At 34.8% G+C, this 19522-nt stretch overlaps 1 protein-coding gene across 3 annotated transcripts; it reads left to right on the forward strand.

Moving 5' to 3' along the window:
• The first annotated feature begins 757 nt into the window (after positions 1–757).
• Positions 758–19167, forward strand: LOC148283482 (uncharacterized). 3 transcript variants are annotated; one of them, XM_088243776.1, is made up of 12 exons: positions 811–953; positions 3277–3433; positions 7314–7538; positions 9422–10062; positions 10628–10693; positions 11774–11941; positions 12791–12938; positions 13575–13676; positions 15550–15726; positions 17334–17501; positions 18221–18377; positions 18729–19167. In XM_088243776.1, exons 2-12 carry the CDS (start codon positions 3431–3433, stop codon positions 18938–18940), a joined length of 2067 nt encoding a protein of 688 aa, XP_088099902.1. In that variant the 5' UTR covers positions 811–953; positions 3277–3430; the 3' UTR covers positions 18941–19167. The 3 variants fall into 3 exon arrangements, with proteins under 3 accessions (XP_088099903.1, XP_088099902.1, XP_088099904.1); XM_088243777.1 differs by lacking the exon at positions 3277–3433 and having other exon boundaries at positions 758–953; XM_088243778.1 differs by lacking the exons at positions 811–953; positions 10628–10693 and having other exon boundaries at positions 3295–3433.
• Positions 19168–19522: the final 355 nt, after the last annotated feature.

The following is a 19522-nucleotide window of genomic DNA, read 5'->3' on the forward strand; positions in this document are numbered from 1 at the left end:
TATTTCTATGTTTCCCGTGTAGTGTATTAATAGTAAAGAAAGTGAGACATCTATTTTTTTTTGTTATTTATACTGAACGCCATAGAATTATAATATACCAGAAGGCGCATAAATCATGTTTGCAGACATCGCACTGTGTCCAAAAGTCTGACATCCCGCCTACGCGCTGAAGTGGCCGTGAATGTTACCGCGAACAATATATTATCATAACACAAATATAAGATAACTTTGTGTAATGTCTTACCACAAAAAACATTTTACTGACTGGACTATAAAAAAACAGGTACTTTTATTAGGCATATGTAAAAAAAAAAAAAATGTGATTAAGTAAATTAATACTGTTTAATAAATAATACTAAGATTTGTTAATAGAAAGCCGGGTAAAAAATCGACTACCCTGGCAATACTAACAAAATGTCTACCTTGTTTTATTTAACAATCTGACAGACAGTAAAATAATCCAATTTTTAAATAATATTATTCGTGAATTTGCGACTTACACATGAAATGTTATCCCACGAACTTTTTTACATTTTTCTTTTCACCAAAACTTCCGAAAATTCTCCCATTTGACGCTGCATTTGGAATATATATATATATTTATTTCATTTATTATGTGGAGTTCTTCTTCTTACATTTCTTGGTGGAACTGCATTTTAATTATAATAATAAAAATACATATATAGTACGAGGGCGGATTGATAATTAAGCTACCTAGCGCTAGATGGCAGCACAAACACAAAAAAGATTTATTTTTTCCAAATTGCGATCTGTCAAACGGCAGCTGTTAAAATGTCACCCAAATTCATCGATTAGTTTATCTGTTGTATAGTCGTTTGAAGTAAACAACTTTTGTGTTTCTTGAAAAAAGCGAATTTCGTGCAGTGATTGAACACTATTATTTGAAAGGGAAAACGGTGAAAAAGTCGAAAAAAAGCTTGATAAACATTACGGTGAGTCCGCTCCGTCAGATTACATGGTAAAATATTGGATTGCTGAATTTAAACGCGGCCGAACAAGCACTGCAACAATACCATCAACAGGAAGGCCAAAGGAAGTTTACTGAAGAAAATACCAAGAAAATCCTCGATATGAATGATCGCCGAGTGAATTTGCGTGAGATTGTTGAAATAGTAAACATCTCATATGAACGTGTGTTCAACATTTTGCATAACATTTGCAAATTTTTTTAAAGTTGATTTTTGGCGTCGATTAATAACTGTTGATGAAATGTGGGTGCACCACTATACACCTGAAACCAACAATCAATTGAAACAATTGGTGGAAGTGCTCCGAAGAAGGCAAAGGCAGTGAAATCGGCTGGCAAGGTTATGGTCACTGTATTTTGGGATGCACTCGGAATGTTGCTCATCGATTATCTTGAAAAAGGATCCACAATTACAGAAAAGTATTATCGTGCATTATTGGATCAATTGAATGATGCGATCAAGGAAAAACGACCACATTTAAAGAAGAAAAAAGTGCTCTTTCTTCAAGACAACGCACCGGTTCATACAGCATTAGATACGATGCTAAAATTACGTAAAATACACTTCGAATTGGTTGATCATCCACCTTATAGTCCAGATTTAGCTCCTAATGACTTTTTCCTGTTTCCAAACTGGAAAAAATGGCTCGCAATAAAAATATTCAGCCCAAACAAAGAAGTTCGTTTCAATTGACCCCAGTTTGGGATCAATTGAAACGAATTTTCCCATCTTCTTAATGTGGTTACTGTACCTTAACTTATGAAGATAAAGCCACCGAGTGAACTTTGTTAAGGAGCCAGATATATAATCCTTTAGTGGTGTAAACATAATATTATCTTTAAATACTGAAACTAATCCACTACATGCAGTTAAAGTCAAATTGTTTCAACTGTCCCCGGTCTCCCCAACTTAGTGCCGCATCTAGTGAATACGCATATACATATTAATGATTTTTATATAGATTCTGCACAAATAAAACACCAATGTCAATTAAACTACTCGCAAACCAATTAAAATATTATTGCTGACAGGTAGGAGGCGCATTCCTCGCGGAACATTATAGGTGCAAGGTGTAGGTTATTCATATTTTTATGAATAAAAGGTCGAATCTATTGTAAATGTACGTAAAGTTAATGTGTATCTGCAAGACTTGCTGAAAAAGCGAGATACAAGTTTTATAGGGGACTTCTGCTTAAGATGACATTCTTTTTTTGAAAAGAGAAAAATCGTATTTATGCTAATTATTTATAATAATGAAATACAAAATAACATGTACTGTTTATTCGGTTTTCTTAAAAATACATAGTTACATTAATTTTTAGTGAAATTAAATTCCCTATCCACACCTAAGTGTGCATAGGGCACTGCATAAGTACACCAATCGCAGCGTATCTTGATCAGTTTTTGTTACATGAAGTTAAAATGATCAGTCTTACGCTTCAGGTACCAGTCCAGGGACTATGAAATATTTTAGTGTGAAAACACCCTATTATAATATAATAATAATCATGGTTTATTAACCATAAATAACAATTTCTTTATCTACTACATACACACTTAGGTAAAAGCTAGATTTCTCTGGATCATGTCTAGTCTGCCTAATTAGGAACAACCTGTTTTAAGGCAGACATTTTTATGCAAAATAAACAATAACATGACGACATGATACAGTTATACAATATTCATTTATACCATTTATATTATTTAAGAATGTTTTTGAGTAATTTTTTTGATTTTTATCTACCTAAACCCAGTAACCAATTTTCTACAAATGTATTTAATTGAATCTGGGTTTCGCAATGTTGGGTAACACATGAAATATTTTAGGGCTCAGAAACCTGAAATTTCTTGGCCCGAATTCAGAGTGTGTGGTAGACCCCATAACCCATCCTCTAGTTTGACTTCTGGCAGTGTGGAAGTGTTCCTTCTGGGATTTGGTAGAATAATTTGCTTTCACAAACTTTATTAAATAAATATTTCATATTAACCCTGTCGGGAATGGAACTCGAGACCTCTTGCATGGTAGGCAAATGCGCTGACCACGAGGTGTTCATATTACCGGTACGTAATTTTATCAGATATGTCACCTTAAGCAGAATTCCCCCAATAGCGTGTCGGGGTCTCGGAAAACCCCGATAATGACGTAAATATCTGATTTACACAACATAATCTCAATGCAATGCATGCATTTTTATTCCAGTTTCATCTCTAGATATCGGTCTGTCGTCTGATCTTGTGCGAGTAATATTTGTAATTAAAATCCTACTCATGTAAAACAACACCGCAGCAAGCGTGATCGGTGTTATCGTTCAAGTGACCCGCGGATCCATTTAGCATTGGAAAATTATTGTGCATCGCGCCACCAATTTCCCGATTTTTCATTCTGTGAAGTTTAGAGACATTGTTTTGTGCTAATTACGTCGTCCAGTGAATGTACAAACATGGTGAGCGTTGTTTTTGTATCGCTAACCTAAATTTCATTATACATATCTTAAAATATAGTACAAAGTTTAATTATTAAAGTAATTTTAAAGATACCCTCAACATTCAATACGGAAATTCTTTATAAATTATTTAAAGTTCGTACAGTAGACACTATTTATGTACAAATTTATCAAGAAGAAAAAATAAAAGAATTTGAGATTAATAAGTCACTCAGTGGCTCAATCACAAATAACTATCGACGTGCTTAAAAACATGCTAAGTATTTGAGCGATCACAATGAACATACTTAATTTATCACAGTCATAAGTCAACGCGTGTGTAATCTCAAAGTCAACGCTCGCGTCGGTTGGTATTTTGTTTTCCTCGTATATAAATACAGTTCATTGGCGAAAAATCGGCGTTTACTATAAAAAATAATAAAATATACTGCATTTGCAAAATAGTGAGGAGTATATCTAACACAATAAAGTGAAAATTAAATTACAATTACTATGGCGACTGCTTTTTTTGAAATTTGGCTAGCAATGAATAGCATGATAAATAATAAATAAACCCATCGGGTTGTGGTACCGCGGCTAGTGCCTCGGACTCGCGGCTCAAAGGTCCGTGGTTCAAATCCCACTCTACCCCAACTTGATTCCCATTTTCTAATAGTGAGTTATTTACAACTCGTTGAAAGTGGCCCTCAAAATAGAATTTTTGGGTATATCATGAGAACGCAAATATTTATTTTTTAAATTTAAAAAACAAAAACAGCAGTTTTGGAATATTTTCCATATTTACACCGATGAAATTCAAATATGTGATTGCGCAGCAGGATTATACGTCGCGAAACGTAACACGATGTTCCATTGTGATCGCGAATCCGATAAACAACCACGGTGAAAATTGTTATCACGTCGCTTATTAGCACGTCGAGAGTTATTTGCGATACCAAATACTAGATACCAAAATAATGTACATGTACATTCTGATTTACTCGAGCGCGTCCAGAAGAAATTTCTAAAATATATTAATTTTAAACTTCATATTCCAGCTGCTTTATTTAATTATAATCAATTGTTGTCTTCAGCAAATCTTTTAATACTTTCTGATAGAAGAATCCTAACTGACCTAATATTACTTTTTAAGGTGATCAATTCATTAATTGACTGTCCAGATTTGCTGGAGTTGGTGTGTTTCCGTGTACCTGGTCGACATACCCGCCACAGATCTCCTTTTTGTTTTGCAAGTTCTAGAACCAACTATCACATGCACTCGCCTATCCCTAGGCTCCATAGATATGGCAGTCAGTATGAGGACAAGGCTGATATATTTGGTTCTGGACTTGATAGTTATAAAACGAGTCTGATTTCTTTTTTTCTCTCGCAATATTATTCTTAAACATTTCTTTATATTTAAAAATGTTTTTCCTTTTTTTGTTTTTTCATATTTATGTATTTATTTCGTTAATATTTTTGGTTGCTTATGTGTATTTACCTACTTGTTACTATTGTTATAGTTATGCAATTTTATAATGTTTTTTTATGTTTTTATATATGTATTTTTTTTTTCTGGTTTGACATCCCTAAAGGAGTCAAACAGGGATGTGTAATGTCACCGTGGTTATTCAACATATACATGGATAAATGTATGAAAGAATTGAAAAGTATGGATGTGGGAGCGAAAATGAGTAATCTAACTGTCAGTTGCCTTCTGTACGCCGATGACGCAGCCCTCCTAGCTGACAGCGAAGAGGAACTGCAATCCTTGGTTACAAAGGTTTACGAAGTGTGCAAGGAGAGTGATTTGCTAATGAATGTGCAAAAGTCGAACGTCATGGTCTTTGAAAGAAATGTAACTATGACTGAATGTAAGATTGTAGTAAATGGAGATAGTTTGAAACAGGTCGAAGAATTTGTATATCTGGGTAGTATGTTTACTAGAGATGGAAATATGGACAAGGATATTGAAAGGAGGGTTAGTGCCGGTAACAGAGTTAATGGTGCCTTAAAGTCTGTCGTAGCAAATAAGTGTCTATCGCAAGAGGCTAAATTAGCAGTTCATAATGGAGTTCTGGTACCAACCCTAATGTATGGAAGCGAAGCATGGAGTTGGAAAAAAAGAGACGAAAGTAGACTGAATGCTGTTGAAATGCGATCCCTCAGGCGAATGTGCGGAAAAACAATGTATGATAGGTGCCCTAATGTCGAAATTAGAGCAGAATGCAAGGCTGAGTTAAGCATTATCGACAAAATTAAGAAAGGTCTTTTGCGATGGTTCGGTCATGTGGAGCGAATGAATGATGAAAGAACGGCTAAAAATATTTATGATGCGAATGTGTCTGGTTGTAGAAGTCGAGGAAGGCCGAGAAAGACATGGCATGATCAAGTACAACAAATTCTTGAAAGTGGTCATGTGAAAAGTCGGAATAATCGACGTGCGTGCATGAGAAGATGTATGAATGTGAAGGAAGCAAAGGAAGTGTGCCAGGACAGAGTGGTGTGGCGTTCTATCCTCTCTGCCTACCCCTCCGGGGAAATGGCGTGATGGTTAGTTAGTTAGTTAGTTTATGTTCAATATATGTTAAAGGCAATTTATGCCGTTTATGTAAAATAAATAAATAAATAATATTAAAATCATTAAATTCTGCACAAGTCATGGTCACAAATAGCTTTGTCTTCAAAGGCGTCAAATTTACAATAATTGCCCCAATCAACTAAAATCTATTAAAACTAATTTATCAATAAATAAATTCAAAGTAAATTTAAAGAAATTTTTTGAACGAGTGTAAAAACTGCATTAATTTTTAATTAGTATGAATGTATTATTATTTTCTATAATTCCTTTAATATCCCTTAAAGTTTTTTTTCTTCTCATGTACTCGTATATTCAATATTACATAAATCCTAATAAATAAACAACTACAACAGTGTAAGTCACTCTCCAAGCACAAGAGTCTCTTTTATTGGAGAGTTACAGTTATAACATTTACTAGATGTATATAATAAAAACACATGTACCATTTATGAAATATGTTGATTAATAATAATAAAACCTACCATCTTGTTTCTGACAAAACGCTTTTCCGAATTGTTCACATTTTCAATCTTAAAAAAAAACACTACAAGGGTAGTAGGTATTCGGTACTCATTACCTGTTGACTATGCTTTGCTTTGTATTCGTGTATTTTTTAGTCGGCCTCGTGGTGTAATGATCAGCGCGTTTGCCTACCATACGAGAGGTCTCGGATTTGATTCCCGACATGGTTGATATGAAATATTTAACTAAAAGGGTGTTTTCACACTAGAATATTTCATGGTCTCTTGATTGGTACCTGAAGCGTAAGACTGATCATCTTACCTTCATGCAACAAAAATTATAAAGATACGCTGCGATTGGTTTCTAATGCAGTGCCCTATGCACCATTAGGTGCGGAAAGGGAATGATGGTGATGATCAATAATACTATATATATATATATAAAAACATATCAAGCCAAATATGTTAATATTATAAATGTTTGTAAAAGGCATAAATATATATACCTATTTAATTTGGCTTAGTTTAATAGTCTATTCTTACACTATTAGGAATAGAAACAATATTTTGAGTTTGTCCAAATTTTTGTATACAAAGACTGGATTTAACTCGCTGGGGAGCTGTTAATATTAACATATTACAACAGAGATAAGGAAAATTTTAAAGAAGGTAATATGGAAGTCTATGTATCTACAGGGCTTAGACTTAGACTTCTAGGTATGCATATATTAAATAAAAATGTTTTTAAATGGGTACCTATTTCAAATCACTCGTCTTTGGTTAGTGTAACGCAACATTACATCACAGTCTTTTAAGAGTTCAATTAAAAATATTACATTAATTCAATTATTATTTTAAGGTTAAACGGTCCCTCCTGTTGCTGTATATGATCGGGCTTCTTGTGCGAGGGAGAGGGCAGTACTTCAGTGCGCCCGGCCCGTCCCCATGTCCCTCCGTGTTCTCGTATGACGGGGCCCTCTCCCGGGCGGGGCTCTGGTACGGCCGTATAGAGATCAGCACAGCCGTGCGCCTGTACGGGCTGTGGATAGACATCATACTGGACAACACTGCGACGTCGCTTACTGTAAGTCGTTTCGACAATTGGAAAAATACTAACTAATTTTATCAAAACGGAATATTCAAAGCGACTAAGGAAGCTTGTTTAGGTTCGAAACTGATCGGTTATTAATTAAATTTTATATTAACACACTTAATGCCGGACAGATAGTTCTACCCGGCCGCGGCCGCCCGACTGCTTCTTATCAGCGGGAAGGGTAGAAATACCCGCTACGCCGGCTCCACTTTTAAAGGCGGGAAAAGATAGGATCTACTCGCTTATTTCACCTGAGTATTTTATTTCAACGCTTCAAGATGCTCAATTAATCACATACATCTATAAAAAGTAAAATAAGCTTTCGTTTCATGTACATATACACATACACGATGTGTCCGGAAAGTAATATTGACGAATTTATTTTTGACGTAACTGTATGACGGGGCGCGCGCGGATCGGTTAAGAATAGTAGTGGGGGAAGTCAGCCAACAATCTAACGAGCGCTGGGTCTCTTAGTCTTCTCCGCCCTCCGGCCATCCAGAGAAAGGACAGGCGTTTCCGCGGAAGTTGTTTTGGCACCTTTTACTAAAGTCAAAATGCAGCATTCGGTAAGCAAAGGATGGCGATCAAGTTTTACGTCAAACTTGGTAAGACTGCCGCGGAAATTGTTCAAATGATCAAGACAGCCTTTAAAAACATGCTCTGTCTAATCGGCAAAATGTCGGCGTGCCCTCGCCCCAAGAAGACCAGGATGAGCAGATCCAAAATCAAGACGAAGCTCATTGAGTTTATTCCCAGATATTTAATGTAGTCCACTGATTTTAAAATCTGGCACGAACAATTAATATCAAAAGACTGGTCCACCACGAGTTTGTACCGCCTGGCACAACTGTGAAAGCTAAATTTTGCAGACGACTGGAAGTTGCATCGCGACAACGCGCCGGCCCACAGCGCGTTCTTCGTCACCTGGCCAAAGCGGGGATTCCAATGATTCTCCAGCCCCCATACAGTCCGGGCCTGGCTCCCCCAGACATCTTCTTGTTTCCACGCCTGAAAGGACCCATGAAAGGAAAGCATTTCGAGACTATCAATGGGATCCAAGCAACTGCTTGTACCGCGGCCTTAAGGAGCATTCCGGAGTAGGCTTCCCGTGGCGCATTTGATGCCTGAAATAATCGCTGGAGCCGAGCCGCCGCATCAACGCAGGGTGGCCTATTTGGAAGAATGTTGATGTGTTGTTACGTAAAGTTCAATAACTTATTTTTCTTTGTAATCGACTCACTGACATTATTTACTTTCCGGACACACCATGCATGTACTCTTGCACAGCTCTCATGAGAAATTGTGCGTAAGATGATTTGTTTAGTCAATGAGTTCATAAATTATATCAGTCTTTTTTTATATGATTGCTGCTTTATTATATATGATTCGGCTCACCATGGTAAGCAGAATGGCGACATTTTCGAATTCTTTTTTTTGTAATATGGATTGTGGTTTGTTCATCGTTTTGCGAATGCGAATATTGTCAAATACCTAGATATGCATTTTTATGACGTGTTATAAATATTTTTGACTTCAATACACTATATATCTCTTATTAAATTATCAAAAGCATTGTAATATGGTGAGTGTGTATTCAAAATGTTCTGAAAAAATAACTAATATTTTTTATTTTACTAAATAATTAAAAGAAAAATTGCTACCGCAATTTTTCTATCTTTTTCTGACTGCGTGCCGTGAACGGCCCAAATTCACTCACCTCTAAACGTCATTTTCTGCTTTTTCATCTCTTGAAAATTACCTTTCAAGAGATGAAAGATTATTAATAATCAAAAATGATGAATAAAAAGTAAGTAGATGCTGCAAATATTGATTGAATTGTTTGTAATAATCCCTTTTCTTCACTATTGCAGAGCTCATTTGGAGACGTTACTACAACAGATAATAAATCCTTTAAAATCGAGAATACCCGCCAATACCTCAATTCAGGAACTAAATCTCAAGTAACCATTTCAGTTGAATACGATTCGTACTCCACCGTGCCAAAGCTGAAAATTCTTCGATTGAATGGTCAAGATATTTGCCACACTTCTTCAATCAAACCCGTCGCCATCCCGAAGCAAGGAAATTATGATAATCAAAACGACGGTATGGTTAATTATAACGGACAAAATTCAAGAACGGGTAATAGCGGAACTCAAAATGCCGGCAGTCGGAGTAACCATAGAGAAATTTACGCTACCGGAAATGTCCATAGATCAGATACCGGGGATAGTAGATATCCAGTTACGGGAAATGTAAACGAGGATGACGGCTTTTCTGTACGTGAGCCACAGGGGACTTCGATTTTTAATCAAAATTCGCGGGGAAATGGTAGAGATGTTTACGCAGACAATTTTGGAAGGGGTTCTTTAGGTAATGGTGATATTCGAGGTGGTAATAGGGACACTCCTCGCAAGAGTACCACAGACACCCCAGCGCAAGATACATTCTATGACAGCTCTTATAATGATAGAAGATCAACAAGCCGCCCTGTTAACAGTCACGAATATCCGTAAGTTTAAAAGATATTTCACTTATTCCTTCCAAAACAGCGTTCCAGCATTTTATTTTTTGATGTAATGTTGTCTGAAAGGAAAAACTGGTGGGAGAGGGGGGTGGAAAAATTGAAAACAACTCCATTATGATGTTTAGTGCTAAGGGAAATCGAATTGTTTTCTTACATGCGGTCAAAATTAAAGCATATTTGATTGTATGGTGAAGTTTCTTGAAAATGTATGAAACGATTAATAAAAATGATGAACTACTTTGAACTAAGTTTACTCAGATAAACCAATGATAGAGTGCTGTGATGGATTTCCGGTTTCCGGGAAGTCAACTCACCAATCAGCGGAATTCTCCGACGAGAACTTGTGACGTCAGGTGCAGAGTAATTTTAAAAATCACAGCTCTGATAATAAGATACAAAATTATTTTTTTTATTTTTTGACATATTTAATAGTCTTTTCACAAATTAAAAACAACAAAACACTGGCTGAAAATGAAAAATTAGGATTTCCTCCTTCAATTTATATTTTATTTTTGTGTATTTTTTTAAATACGTGTGATTATTTTTTCAGTAATCAGGGTACCACAACAATATTAAGAAGACAATATCCTCCATCAAGGACACCTGGGAATGCAGGGTGAGCTTAGAGAAATATTTATAAATATCGATAAGTCAGCCTCATAAGTAGTTGGCGAGTTCACCGACTGCACTGCAATATATCACAGTCTTTGGGTGCTATTCTAAATCTTCTCTATCCCCTAGAGGGTGATTAATTTGAGCTTTATTTTTTGCATGCGTTTACACTTTGCTTCATATGTGGCCACACTGATGATTAAACGTCAAATAAATATGAATACATGAAATCAAACATGATGATTTTTATTTATATTATTGCCACTTGCATTACCCAAAACACTTAATTAGGTCGAATTGTACGAACCGTATTCGTATTTTTCCGTTTTTTAAACAGTTTTATACATCATTTGAAGCTTATTAATCAGTGTGGCCATTATATGAAGCAAAGTATCGTCACATTAAAAAAATGAAAATCCCAAATTAACCACTATCTAATGGGTAGAGAAGATTCAGAATACCACCCCTGGTCGGAATAAATAATTGTGTTAAACTAAATTTAAGTATTTAAAAAAACGCCTTTGACAGTAAACATGGGGCTAGAATTGTTTCCCTCCATGTGCTCTCTATAACTGCGAGCAGCTTTGCCAACCCTACAAGTTTTTAGGTAGATGCCGATTTTGGGAGAATAAATTACAATACGGAAATGGTTTTATCTATGAAATTTTAAACAATTGTTAACTTTTTTTACACAATTACCCCCTCCATGGTTTTTGAGTGGTCTACAAATCTCTGGCCGGATGGCAATAATGAATCGTGAAGTTAATAACTCGTGAAGCCCCCCCCCCCCCCCCCCCTCCATGTTACAGCCTCTGAGGAACAACTTCCACTAACGTACAATGATTGGGCTGATCTCCCGATTTATTTTTCAGAATCTAATGATTTTTATTTTTACTTAATGGAGGTAGACTCCTTATTAATATACTTCGCTTTAGTATTTTTTATAAAAATGGAACTATATTAAATTATCGAAAATTATTGCCATAAACATTTATTTATTTATCAATGTAGTAATATTTGGTATTAACAGATTTGCGATGTTCTAAAAATACTAAAATAATTGTTTTTTTACGTTATAATTCAGGTTTGAGCATTCATCAACAAGGATAGTTCCATTATCCCCAATCAACTCCAATGATGGAAGATCTTCCAGGAGACCACAAACGAGTTCCACTGGAACTCAAACACACCGAGGATTGCCGCATCTCGACAGTGGAGACTATGACGACATGACTGATACTGATCAAATAGAGTAAGAAAAAAGATTGAACACAGATTTGGAACATTTAAATAACCTACTGAAATTGCTTGGTTACATTAGTTACATTTTAGTGAAATTTGTAGATCCCAGAGCATCTCAGATACTTATAATAGTCATTTTCTGGATCATTTTGCAATGTATTATACATAGAACTTATTGCCAACATTTAAGACTGTGTCTAAAAGAGCTGAACGTAGATGACAGACTATCCTCCATCTTCAGATTTTTCAGACACATAACCAGATGAATTGATAGCAGTCTTGAAAAATTCATAATTATGTGAGGGGTCAAAGAAAGTAGAGGGAGAGGAAGACCCCTATTAGATGGACTGATCAAATCAAGGATGTCATAAGAACATCAGTGGTTGGAGCGATGTCAATGGCTGAGGGTCGGAAGACAATTCATAATTTGTTGAAGACAGAGGCGGGATGGTCTCGACTCTCAGCAGTGAGGAAAATGACACAGATGAGATGACTGCATCCACAATCAAGGCATAAATATATTATATACACTCAGTTCAAAAGTTTGAGAAATAAATATCAGATAACAACTGACTGAATCACCAAATTTTAACTGTCGTGTTGTAACATTCTGTTACTTTTTAAGTGTTATCATGAGATAAAAATCATGGCACCACCAATGCCTTCAATCAATTTCTTTTTCTTTTTGGCAGACTGTACACTGTGCCTCAGCCATTGTCTACATTATCTCATATTTTTTTATTCATTTGATTTACATGAATTTGAGATAGTTTTTTAACGGAAATAAACATATTGTTTTTAGGTTAGTAAAACAATTACATATTGGCAATGAAACTTTTTTTTACTGCTTTTCCTTTAGCGTGGAACCAAGTTCTACGACCAGAAAACCAATAAGGAATAGTGGTACATCTACATCTAATGATTACTTCCAAGGAGACCACAAGATACCTGAAGACTCCAAGATCTACCCCACTCCGCCACACTCTAGGCTTGATGAGGAAAATGAAGTAAGTACCTACATAGATATTGAAAATTCAACTGTAACCACTTAAAGTAAGTTTTGACTAATTATGTTTAATATTGAATACAATACATTATATTCTGCCAGACTAACAGTATTGCACATAAAACGTATGTCTACATAAGAGCAACGTCCTGCCGTACATTCACGCCATGGAGACATGAAAAACAAAGGAACGTGGTCTATAAAGAGACCACAGGCCGTGGTAACGCCCAGTCAGCCCAACCAAGTCAGCTCAACGCAGTCACCCAGTTCCAGCCTGTAGTTCAACTTTTGAAAAATGGTGTTGATATAAAAGTCACAAACAGATGGAAGACTTAAGGAAATGTGGATGTTCAAACATATGGCAAAATGATGAATGTAAGGTACACAATGTGTAAAGTGATAACTTAAACCAGCCAATAGCGGGTCATAAACCCTGTAAATGCCTAGATTTCCACATTCCTCAATAATTTCCTCATGTTGGTTAAGTCATCTATCTTAAGAATTATTCTCTTTTCCGTTGAGATACTTACTAGTCTCAAAATGAAATCCTTAGAGGTTAAATTCTAATATTGATCTGCAAATATAAGATCGTACTACAAAATATTGTCATTTAATTACTGTTTTATTATTTTTTCAGTCTTGCGGTGTTGTAGCAACACAAGCGACTCCACTGATAGTGAGCGGTCAGCTCGCCAAGCAAGGACAATGGCCGTGGCATGTTGCTCTTTATCAATCCCAGGTACCTAACATTTTTTCAACAACACCAAAAAATCAGTTTTCAGATTAGCTACATGTACAAACAAATTATAACATCAATTAAGTACACTCTATGGTATGTTCTACACAAAGTACTTACTTCATAAAATAGTTAAATTTTCAAACATTTCTTTTAGTTTAAGGTTTTATTTACATACTTTTCATTGTATTGTTAAATATTCTCGATTAGTCGACCTCATGGTGTAATGGTCAGTGCATTAGCCTGCCATGCAAGAGGTCTCGGGTTCGATTCTCAACATGGTTGATATGAAACATTTATTTAAAAGGGTATTTTCACACTAGAATATTTCATAGTCCCTAGATTGGTTACCTGAAGCGTAAGACTGATCATCTTACCTTCATGTAACTAAAAAATTATCAAGGTGCGCTGCGATTGCTGTACCAATGCAGTGCCCTATGCACCATTCGGTGCGAAAAGGGAACGATGATGTTTAAATATTCTAATAATAAAAATGTCAGTGCAAGGAACTATGAAATATTACAGGGAAAAACATATTTTTAAACAAATATTAATTTCACGTCAACCAGATCAGAAATAAAACTTGAGGCCTCTTGCATGATAGGCAAACGCGTAGGCCATTAGACTACGAGGCGAATAAATAATCAATTAATTATTACCGATATATTTTTTTATAAAAGATTCTTATTCGTCTCCGCGTTCCGTGTCAGGTCCAATGTTAGTTATTACTGAGACAAATATTTCCTATCTTGCGCTATCCAGAGCAATTCTTCTACTCGTACTATTCCGGTCTAATCTCCCATATTGCATGTCAGGATGTTTGGCTTCTACCGGCTACTTGGTGAGCATCAATTTTGCCAGTTAAAATTGTTTGGAGCAGACGGTATTTCTCTCCACCCAGTAAATGTGAGATTGATTGTGAGATGGGAAATTTTCTAAATCTTCACATTCAACAAGCGTTCTCTTTCAGTATCAGCTCTTTGTAAGACCTCTGAGTTCGTCCCCATCTCAGTCCATGATATTATTATTATTATTATTGGTTATAGGCAGGCAGCCTGATGCTCCTTTATCTCGTGTACTGCTTTTTTTCAAAGTTCTTTTTTCTTCAAAAACGCATCCAAACGGTTTTTTAACTGGTTGACCAAAATGGAATGGACAATTAGACTTAGCAACTTATTCCAGTCTGAAACTACCCTGCTGGAAAGGAAGTTTTTCTTGGGATTGAGGTAGAATTGGGGACGATAGAGCTTCCAGTTATGACCTTGTAAATTTGTGTTGGGATTTAATTGATACATCTCATGCAGAGGGCAGTCATAGTAGTTATTGAGTATCTTATAAGTTTCTATCAAGCCCTCTCTCTTCCGTCGTTCTTCCAATGATGTTTATATTAAAACAAATAATATGCGAAGCATTCTGCGGTGTAACCACATTTCGAATGCTTCTAACAGATTCATGGAATTCCCCTTAAGGTCTACGCTTCCAAACCATATAAAAGAACTGACCACACATAGCACTTGATCATATTTGACTCAGTTTTAAACTGATATTATCGTTACAAAAGAATGACCTCATCTTTTTAAATCTGTTTATGACACTATTTCCTCTTTGGTTGCCGACGGCCAGCTATTGCGCAACCACTTCGAGGGTCTGCCCGGGAGTCTTCTTCCTTCGGGATTTCCCTTGAAGTGCGATACGTGGAAGTCTGTTTTCCGCCATTCTGTTGATATGTTCAATCCAGTACCCCCTTCATTTTCTCCCCATTCTACAATATGTTCCTCATGCAGATTTATTTCCGGTTTTGGATCGAAAATTTCACATCTCAAAACTTGCTGATTCAATAATTCATAATAAATCTAAATGTTTATTTTCCTTCCAGACTGTCGACAGCAAATACATCTGTGGTGGTTCCCTCGTCAGCTTGTCCCATGTGCTGACTGCAGCACACTGTGTAACCAGAACCTCAACCCAGCGATCCGTCAATGCTCAAACTCTCACTATCTACTTGGGAAAGTTCAACCTTCGCAAGGCCTCGGAGGGAGTGCAAATAATGTTTGTAAGCAAATCGTCACTGCACCGGCAATACCTTTCAAAAATTGTTCAGAAAACTAGTAAAACAATTTACCTTTTGATGACAGATTTAAAAAATATATATTTATTAAGTCTTTCACGCTCACAAGGCTTTTACATACATATAAATTATATAAAAAATGAGTACATAAACAACAAAAAAACTGAAAAATACAGTATTTAGAAATAAAAGACAGTATCAGTACCGGTAAGGACAGGTATGAAGGTAATAAAAACGTAAATAAGATATTGTTAGAAATTGAATATTACAACCAGAATTATCTTCTTTAAAAAAAAAGAGAATACAATTCTATAAAAAAAGGTTTCAACTAAAATATTTCAATAAATAAATAAAAAAAATTTAAGTATTACCGAAGGCATAATTTTACGTAGAAATAAAGGAAAATGTCAGAAAAATGATTTTGATTTAAAATGCTTGTATTTCTTTTTAAAAATAAAAAAATTAAGATTTTGCTTCGGCCACTTTCATGTTCAATTTCAAATTATTACAGCAAAATTTAGTTCAATTTAGTTCAACCCAGTCTAAAAGTAATTATATTTTAGTTACATAAAACTTTTAAGTATACCTTTAAAAAATATGGTTTTTATCCAATTCTTTTTTTAATTTTTTTTATTACTGCGCGATTAAAAACAAATATTCAAAAAACTTTCATCACAATCATCATACATCGTTCAGCAAAATTGTATGATTTCTTCATTTTGCGTGCGTTTTACCAGACTACAGCCTTAATAAAAAAAAAACATATATTTAACTATTTTATACACACATACATAAAGTATATGGCAATGTTTTTTTATTAATATTCGTTATTAAACACGGCACACCGTTCATTATACCGCCACAATTGGCTGAAAAATTACTCTCCTGTAATATTATGATTGACGACATCGGCCCCTTTAGATCTAGCCACAGATTTATTTCATAATTTTTAGGTTTGTCCAAAGCTAGATTTCAGCTCTCATGTTTCTCATAAGAGACGTGCAAGAGTATGAATAATGAATAATGAAACGACAGCTTATCTTACTTTTTATAGATGTATGTGTGTAATTTAAAACATATTGAAGCGTTGACATAAAATACTCGAATAAAATGATAAAGTAGATCTACCTTTAAAGTTGAGCCAGGGTATTTCTATCCTTCCCGCCAATAAGAACCTGTCGGGCGCGCGTGTAGAACTACTTTCCCGTTAAAAATGTGTCAATTTATTACCGATGAAGAGAATCTAACACATTAGAATATTTAAACACAAATTTCACATGCAATACAGTACATTTATTTTAGCTGTGTTTTTAGACATTCTTTTGTTTTTTATTTCAAATTAAAGTTATTCCACATTCAAATTAATACACAATGTTTTTTTTACAAGCACCTACTTGCTTTCATCATAATGTTATAATATCATAATAACAAAAGTATAACAACACTAATTTCTAGATATTTTATCAGTATTTTCTTTCATTTTTTAATTTACTGTTTTTAAAGTGTTGAGTCGGTAGGTACTTACAGGAAAAAAGAGATGGCATTTATTTGATAACTTTCTAATAATTTTGCCATTTTCCTAATAATTACAGGTCCGCAAAATATATGTGCACCCTGAGTACAACGCGAGCAACTTCTTTGCGGATTTGGCCATACTAAAATTTACAAAACCATCGGAGTACTCTAATGTTGTGCGGCCAATATGTTTATGGAAGGATTACGAATCAGATCTTTCTTATGTCGTAGGAAAAGAAGGATCAGTAAGTTTTTTTCATATAAATAATACCAAATTTATATTGAGTTTGAACATATTTAAGTGATCCACAATAAGTTTTTCGGGGATATTATGCCAAGTATCGTTCGCACTCATTTATGAAGTTTTGGATCACATTACAACGTTCATTATCAGGGTCGAAATGTGTGTGGATATATGAGGGTACTATTCGCAAGTCCCGCAAAATCCATTTTTCTTTATTTTGAGCAAATCACAAAAATCTGATACAATAGTAGGTTCAACATTTTTTTATCATTTCAAATTTTTACTATCACCAGTTAATATTTTATCTGTAACTAGTGATGAAATAGTGAAATAATTCATTTAATTTTGGAGATTGCCAACTTTGCAATGCTCAAGTAAACATTGTAATGTTTGTATAAAACCCAGTAAATTGAATGTCTGATTCTCACAAATATAGCCGTATTTTGAACTGACAAAATTATAATTATTGTATACAGTAGAGCGCAATCCTTACTTCGGACCTCTGATCCAAGTCTGTGACACTAACCATGGGACCACGATCCAACATATTAGGCACGATGATGATTGAACCATATATTTACTTAACACCATTATAGTTAGAGCAAGAATGATACAGGAAAGAGTTTTGTTCATATTTAGTGCTACAGACTGGCAGATGGAATGAATACTTATTTCTAAATCATTAAACTTTTATAACATGTGCTTTTATTTTTATTTTAGGTAGTGGGGTGGGGATTTGATGAGAACAATCGACTATCAGAAGAGTTAGCAATGGTCAAGATGCCAGTTGTGGACCAGTTGACTTGTATCTGGTCATTTAGGGATTTTTTTTCCCACTTCACTTCCAATTATTCATTCTGTGCCGGCTTTGCAAACGGTAAACTTGAACTCACATTTAAAGTCATTTCAATAGATGATATCAAACGCCTATTCGGCATTCGGCTTTTACATGAAAACATAAATAGTTATGTGTACAACACCATATTAAACAAACTTCTTAACCAACTCTTCAAACAGGCCTCAAACTTAAATGCTTAATACATAGATGTGGTGAAATAAAAAAATAAGTACATTATTTTAACCATGTAATGTCCTAATACCCAATTACCCTAAGAAAGTATGTTGTTTCTTGTAGACAGTAGTGTATATTTTTTCTACACTTTGATATTTTATTTTCTAAAATTTTTTAAATGCTGTTATTTTAAAATATTTTTTTACCCTTTTTCAGGTACTTCTGTATGCAATGGGGACTCTGGCGGAGGGATGGTGTTTTCTGAAAAGAGCGGTTATGGTGGCAACATTGAGACATGGTACTTGAGAGGATTAGTATCCATCAGTGTTGCCAAGCAAAGTGATTCTATATGCGACCCTAACCATTATGTTGTCTTTACTGATATAGCCCAGTATCTAACATGGGTCAAACAAATTATTCAACGCTAAACATTATTCATGTTACAGGGAATTATTGACTAATTATTATATGAGTTGGTTAGATCTAAAAATTCCACCTTGCATATTGGTTTTAAACTCTAGATAAGATAGAGGTAATGGCTGTGGATTATGTAAACAAAAATGAAAATAATTGAAACATGCCATTGTGTGTTTGGATTATCAATAGCAAATTACAGCATGTATTAGTGTTAACTTTTCTAAATAAAATAATAAAATATATTTTAGTTTTTTACTATACATTTTACATTGTATTAAAAAATGTCAAATGTCAAAAAAATTATTATAAAGAAGAGAAATCCATAAAACAATAATATCAAATTGAAATAAAAAAAAATAGGGGGCATTTGATAGATGTGTTGACCAAAACACATTATGTAAATGTAGTATAAAATATTTCTTTCAATATGGGTACGAGAGCCGGATCTACTATAGAATCAGTTGGCACAAAGTACCAGACACTTTCTTTTACAAGAGAGCAGAAAATAATATGCTCGTATTAATTTACAAATTTGCATATTTCCTTACTTTGTATTAGAATATATTAAATTGTTCGATAAACGATTTTATTTA

Source organism: Micrasema longulum, unplaced genomic scaffold (genome assembly GCF_059751315.1).
Source record: "Micrasema longulum isolate JH-2025_06_02 unplaced genomic scaffold, ASM5975131v1 h1tg000229l, whole genome shotgun sequence".
Lineage (NCBI taxonomy): Eukaryota > Metazoa > Arthropoda > Insecta > Trichoptera > Brachycentridae > Micrasema > Micrasema longulum.